This window comes from Naegleria gruberi (assembly GCF_000004985.1).
Source record: "Naegleria gruberi genomic scaffold NAEGRscaffold_41, whole genome shotgun sequence".
Classification (NCBI taxonomy): Eukaryota; Heterolobosea; class Eutetramitea; order Acrasida; family Naegleriidae; genus Naegleria; species Naegleria gruberi.
This window is the reverse complement of record NW_003163286.1, coordinates 54,881-61,790: the sequence shown is the minus strand read 5'-3', so window position 1 is coordinate 61,790 and position 6,910 is coordinate 54,881. Positions and strand designations below refer to the sequence as shown.

The 6,910-nt window shown below is 31.8% G+C and overlaps 3 protein-coding genes across 3 annotated transcripts; 2 read left to right on the top strand and 1 right to left on the bottom strand.

The window, feature by feature from the left end:
- Positions 1–480: 480 nt before the first annotated feature.
- On the top strand, positions 481–852 carry NAEGRDRAFT_70565 (uncharacterized protein; the record flags this gene model as incomplete). Its single annotated transcript, XM_002674233.1, has 1 exon — positions 481–852. One exon carries the CDS (start codon positions 481–483, stop codon positions 850–852), a length of 372 nt encoding a protein of 123 aa, XP_002674279.1.
- Positions 853–1,835: 983 nt separating this feature from the next.
- On the bottom strand, positions 1,836–2,778 carry NAEGRDRAFT_80659 (uncharacterized protein; the record flags this gene model as incomplete). Its single annotated transcript, XM_002674139.1, has 5 exons — positions 2,766–2,778; positions 2,684–2,703; positions 2,530–2,633; positions 2,311–2,487; positions 1,836–2,253 (listed from the first exon to the last, which is right to left on the bottom strand). Exons 1-5 carry the CDS (start codon positions 2,770–2,772, stop codon positions 1,836–1,838), a joined length of 726 nt encoding a protein of 241 aa, XP_002674185.1. The 5' UTR covers positions 2,773–2,778.
- A 341-nt stretch (positions 2,779–3,119) lies between these two features.
- NAEGRDRAFT_51042 (uncharacterized protein) lies at positions 3,120–5,345 on the top strand (the record flags this gene model as incomplete). Its single annotated transcript, XM_002674232.1, has 1 exon — positions 3,120–5,345. One exon carries the CDS (start codon positions 3,120–3,122, stop codon positions 5,343–5,345), a length of 2,226 nt encoding a protein of 741 aa, XP_002674278.1.
- Between the last annotated feature and the right edge of the window lie 1,565 nt (positions 5,346–6,910).

Here is a 6,910-nt window from a genome sequence, read left to right as displayed (position 1 = left end):
AAATACCAGATGCATCATAATAATAACTGTTAGAGATTTCTTTTGAATACGATCGAAATCATCGTTTTCTGCATAGTAATAGAGGGTAGATGTTGTTGATCCCATTTTTTGTTTTCTTGTTTGAAACAAGCTTGTTGTCATGTTACTTTCAATTAGATTCGAAACGTGATCCATTCCAAAATTCTGAACGTGATTCATTACAAAGAAATCCGAAACGTGATTCATCAACACCTTAAAAACAAATGGTGTGATTCAAAAAGAACCTGCCAAGAATTATTTTGAACACTTATTCAGGGGCCTTATTGATCCAAAAAAACAATTTCTCGGAAGTGAAACTATTCCAAACAATCACGATGAAGAGAATAGAATTCAGTTGGTTATCTTTACAATAGATGTTGCCCATGTCAAATCAATTGAAGAATTCAAGAAAATTTTGGCTGGAAAAATCGACAATGTGTTGAACTTCATTCAATTAGAATAATGTTTGTGATAACCAAATTTGACAATTATTCCAGTCGTTATTTGGGTTTTGAAGGAGTTATCTTGAATTGGAAGGGATCCACCTTCGAAACAGTTAAAGATGAAGGTCAGTTGTTAGCAGGGCTTTCAGAGAGTCCAGAATTTGAAGAAATCCAGAAATTAATTACCTCAACATTCAAGAATGGAGTTGTTTTTCCAATGGTCAGCACCAGTGATGAAAATGAGAAGAAGTTTAAGGTCGATGAAGGTGGAACTCTAAAAACAATTCAAAAGAATATGGCACTCCGTATCTTGTCCTATGCTGTTGATCTTGGCATTACCGCTTCTAAATGGCAAAGTCGTAAAATGAACCTTACCTTAATAAACACTTAAAGCGAAGCACCCCAACACAAGACGTGATGCAGTTGATGACCAGCATATTGCAAGTGTAGTCCACATTCCATTTCATGAAACCATGCTGTTAGTTATTCTATGGAGAGTATTGAGCACATCCTGATTGTGTCACTACAGCTTATCTTATACTCGTCATTTCCAAGGTCTCCTTCCATGGATAGTACAATGATTTGTGTACATCAACTAGAAACATTCCAGAATTATACAACTTGCGAAAAAGAATTTCGCGCCTTAAAAAAAATATAACGACTCTCTTAATGATGAAGAGATTTTAACCATTTCCTATGGAGATTCAAATGGTGATGCAACAAGAGATTAGTGGATCCATTCCATACAGATTATTTAATGTTAAGATCAGCAATTCAACGAATTGGTTAAATTATAACGATTCATCCCCAGAGAATTTCTTGTAATTTACCTCTGAAGAATTCAAGCAAAATCCACTATTCCGAATCCACACCTGTTATTCCAATAATGAGCATGCTACTATTATTATTCAAGGATGCATTGTTGTGGCGTATCCTTGTCCTAAGAGTGGAGTACTTGGGTAATAGACAGTGTTATAGTTGGTTTTTAGTTGGCTATGTTCCGTCTAAACCCCATCCACAACCCTACTATCACCGACTACAACCCTAATTTTCCCCAACTTGTTTCCGAAAACAACTGAACGATTTTCCAGAAATTAATCGAATATCAGCCCATACTCTCCTGACCGTTTTAGTTCAGTGTTAGTTGGTTGGTAGTCGGTTGATTGTTGGGTAAAGGAATGAAATTGGTGGGTAACTATTCAATAAATATTCAGTAACCATTCAGTTATTATATGGTAAACATTCAGTGACTATTCGGTGAACATTCAGTTTCTATGCGGCTTTTAGTGTGTTGGTATTTGACTGAAAGTTTCCCTTAATTTACTCTGTTGACCATTACAATTTTCATAATTTGAGTAAAACTGATTTATTTATTTACAATTGTTGTGCTTCTTCTGAGTCTGATTGACCATTATCTGAATAAAGATCTGCACCATCTGATTCCATATCAAGCAAATTAATTGCGTCTGCTGAAGGTTGTGTTGCTCTTGTGTCAGGTTTTTTGATCCAATCTTTAACAAGTGTTAAAAAAACAACTTGTTCATCTTCTGCAACATAGCTCTGCAATGAAGAGAATTGACCATTGTTGGCTCTGACATGTTCTCTTGTTGGTGAAGAGGTAGAAGGTTGAATAGCTGTTGCTTGAATTGAGGATGGAACCCCTTCTATATTAGAAACTTCTACATTGGAATTCTTCTTTCTTTTTGGCTTCTCTTTTTTCTTTAATTCTATTAGACTCTTTCTTTTAAAAGAACTCCACAGATTGCTGAATATCTTACTGACATAACAATAGCTCTAATTAATTGTTGGAAAATAATTAATAAATAATTTAAGGATAAACTTCACTTACATACTTTGCACGTATTTATATGTATCCGTTGACAATCCATTAACATGTTTTCTGAACAATGTTTCACCAAAAGTTAATTGCAGACAATCTTTACATGAACTCATGGCAGTATCATTTTGGGGAATCCCTTTTCGCTTACAGTAAATTCGAATACATTGCATAACTTCTCTTTTTAGTCTATATAAAATCAAATAAATAACTAACAATTTGCTTACTTACGCTCGTTGAGTATCCTTCCATCCCACTGCAGCCTTGGGATAACAGTCAGCCAACTTTTCATATGTGGCTTCTGGTAAACATGTTATGGTTAATTTAGTCTTCTTCTTTGTTATTAGAATAATTTATGTTGAATAAATGGTGCTAAACTACTTACTTTTACTGATGGTGATGATGCTGAAATGATGTAAAATTGGCAGTTGATGGAAAAGTTACAAGGTTGATGTGGAAGTACTTACCTGGCATTTATTGTGTTTTTTTTGATTCGAATTTTCAGTCGAAAGCCAGTTTTTAGACGAAAAAAAATGTCTTTACAAAATAACAAGGAACAAGGTATCTATTTTGAAAGACGCTGTGATTCTTGCAAGAAATCTTTACACACAGTATTTTACCAACCAATTTCAAGTGCAAAATTCAAGATTCAAATTAAATGTAACTGTGAAAACTCTGAGTGTAAAAATTTTACTAAGGAAAAACTTGGATGTTGTTTATGTGATTATAGTTGTGTCAAATCTGAAACGTTGTTGAAACATATTACAAAAGAACATTCCATCAAGTTTCCAAAAGTGTGTTGTGATAAACATTACACCACAATGGAGGAATATGTTGATCATATCAATTTTAAACATCATACATTGGAGTGTGGAGGTTTTGAATCAACATGGACACCAATTGATAAAAATACAGAGCTAACAGATATTAAGTGGAAAATCTCACAAATTCAAAATGATACTGATATCAATTTGAAAGATGTCAATCCTTATGAAGATATTGAAGATTTAGTTTTAGAAAATTTTTCTGTCAACAACCCATACAAAGTAACTGATCCTTCAAATAAGTTTGCTCCATTCGCTAATGAATTAGAATGGCATAGTTTCATGATGTTGAAATCCAAACAGTTTACAAAAGAACAATACAATTATACAACTGAAATACTGAAATTATGTGGTCAAGAATGTCTTTCATACGATCAAATTCAAACCAGATGTAAATATTTCAAAACTCAACAACCAATAATTGATGAAAATGATACTGAACAGGACCAATATGTATACTATGGTGTTGTAAATTGTATCAAATATTTATATGCAGATCCTTTTATTGCAAAAAAGATACATAATGGTAATAAGCCAGAGGATTTAACAAAAGAACCATTATTCGATTATGAACCATACGCATCAAAAGGATTTCAAGAATTGAAAAAGAAATGTTCATCAGACGAAACACCAATTGTCATTATGTATTATATTGATGAATTTAGAAAACATAGAACAGGTACAGACAAAACAGCAGGATTATATTTCACCTTATTGAATTTTAATCGAAGCTTTCTTACTTCGAATATGGAATCAATTTCATTACTAGGAAATTCAAAAACAAATATTTCCCAATTCAAATTAGCAACAAAACTAGTTGAAGAGTTGAATGAAATTAATGGAAAATCAATTGATGTTTATAACTCTTACACTGATTCAATTGAAAAGATTCGAATTCTAATAGGTCCTTGGATTTGGGATTCTGTACAAAGATGGCTATCATTATTTCTTGAAAGCTATACATGTTCTAAATGTAAATGCCCAAAAGGAGATTATTGTAAATGTCCTAATGACATTTCAACACCTTTAGTCTATCCTTTAAGAACTGTTACTGAAGCAATTGAAATGCAACAAAAATTATCAATTGGTACCTCATGTAATGGCTACAAGTTTATTACAGTCGCTGATATTCAAATCAAAGATATGCAGATTGATTCCAAGTCCAAAAAATCCAAACAGGTAAAAGAAAAAGTTCGACAAAGTAACAATACTCAAATGAAGTGTCCGTTTTTACAAATTAAGGATTGTGATATTTTTGAAAATTCAACTGTTGAATTAATGCATGGTTCTATTCAAGGTGATTTAAGGAGACACCTTAAAAAATTTTTCAAATATTTCAATTACACCAACATTTTAAGTGATTTTCAGTCTGTTATGGACAAGTATACAAACAATCATGGTAAACCTTTGAAAATGATTGCAAAAGATTACAATGATTGTTCAGCAGATCATTTTTTGGAATTCGTGGTTTTTAGTTGCCCAATTATGTATGATTTTCTTATTAATAATAAGAATCACTGTGATGTTTCATTCAGTTTGAAGAAGAAACATATAATATGTTGGTCAAATCACGTAGAATACGTACTTTCTTTGATTCAAGATTTGGTTTCACCTTCAAATATTGAAATTGCAAAATTGAAACATTTCAATTTCAGGAAACAAGTCATTTCCCTATATGGTAATGGTAATTTTACAAATCCTAATTTTCATTGGAATTCTCATATTTTTGAAGATTGTTTGAAGTGGGGAAATGCCAGGTTCTTCTGGGCATTGCTTTTTGAATTGAAACACAAAGTTTTCAAACAATTTAATGACTCTTCCAATCACAAAAATTTAGAACAACGAGGAGCGAATTTTGAAAAACTTCAAAAACAAATTAACATCAATTATCCTTGGGTAAGAAATCAATCTGAAAACAAGAAATGGATTCCAATTGTACAAAACAAAGAATTTATTTTATTTAAGGCAAAGGATGGTTCCTTACTTGTTGGTCAATTTGTTGAGGTTAAAGAGCAAAGAGTATATTTCACCAACATCAAAAAGTGTCTCTCTTCGGTTCATCCAATTATTGGATATAGATTAATTGATTCAAACATTCATGTAACAACAGGCTATGTTGCACTAAATCAAATAATTGGTAAATGTTTGATTCATAATATTGCTGGCAAAGAAATGTTCAACCAATACTCGTTTTTCATGAATTTCCATAAAGTTAAATTTTAAAAATAGAACTTTTATTAATTTTTGGCTTTGAAGGTGTATTCAACAGCTTCCGACTACCCGCACTACCATCCGGCTGTAACCGGCTACCGGCTACACCACCAACTACATCCACTCTTAGGGTTATTTTCTTGTTGATTGGACGAAACAAGAACATTACCAAAGATAAGATTTGCAATCTGGAAGAAAAAATTACAACAGCCTGGAGTTTTTATAATTCCAAAGTCTCTCCTTCATATATGGCAATTGATCATTTACCTTACTGTTGAACTCTAATGGAAACTCACCAAATGTTTTCGAAACTCTTTGAGAATCTTTCCTAACTTTTAAGTTTATAGTACTTGATATCAAAGATCGTCTGATGAAAATGTAAATTAACGATAACAATGGACGGATTAATACATTTCTCAATATGGGAAATGTCACAATTTGGAATTGAGTAATGGTTTGGCATTTGAAAGGATTCGCTTTGGTTACTCGAACCAAAGATGTCCACAACAATGGTGGAAATCAGCATCGAGTGGATGAAATCTTCCATCAAAATTTTGAGGATTTCACGAAGTGGCATGTCAGTTGTTTTTTTTCAAAGTCACCTGCCAAAAATCTGACATACAAGGTTAAAATCTAATCGAAAAATTGATAATTCTTAACTCTATAATTTCCATTTCTTTCAATATTGAATTTTTTCAAAGAGATTTTGGACTCTTGCACCAATTTTAATAATTAAAATTCCATATTTAGAAATTTAGTAGAGATTATTCTAAAAAGTTGTAACAAACTGTCGAGTTTGGGTAACAATTCTCAATATATTTTCATTCTTCATTGTTAATTTCCTGAAAATTATTTACAACATCTCTTTGCCTTTCTGACATTCTTCTAGTTTCGTAAAGCGCAAGTTCACATTAATATTTGTATTTTAATGAAGAATCTACTGATTTTATTTGCTCACTACATTAAAATCAGTAATTTTCTATTCAATTTTTGGAATTTGGTGGATTATTCGCATTGCTGTTGGTTCATACAAAATAGAAATATGCCACTAATCAAATACTTTACAGAAATACCTCTACAGCTGTCAATTGTTTTGATGCACTTTGATTTTGCCACTTAAATACAAATGAAGCATTCAGACGAAATGGGTCGTTGTCCTCACTAAACTATTCGATAGTGTTCAACACAACTGAAATATTCGAAACCCTAGATATCACTTTACAATAAAAAATACCTCAAATAAATCCAAAATACAATAAAAAGAGACTTGAGTACAAACACTCTTTCGAATATTCCTTCTCCATGAAAAAGCGGAGCAACAATTTCATTATTCGAAAGTGTCTAAAACCAAAAATAGAAATAAAGATTTCATTTCTGATCATACGATCCATTATTGAACATCAACCTATTCAACGGACATTACAAAGATATCCAGATTAAACTTACAATGACCATTTTACTTCATTATTCGACTAATTGAACATCTTGACATCAGTCACAGATCACAATTAAATAACATTAAATATACATCATCTATACAGTCTTTTAACTCTAACTCATACAAAAAAAACAAATCT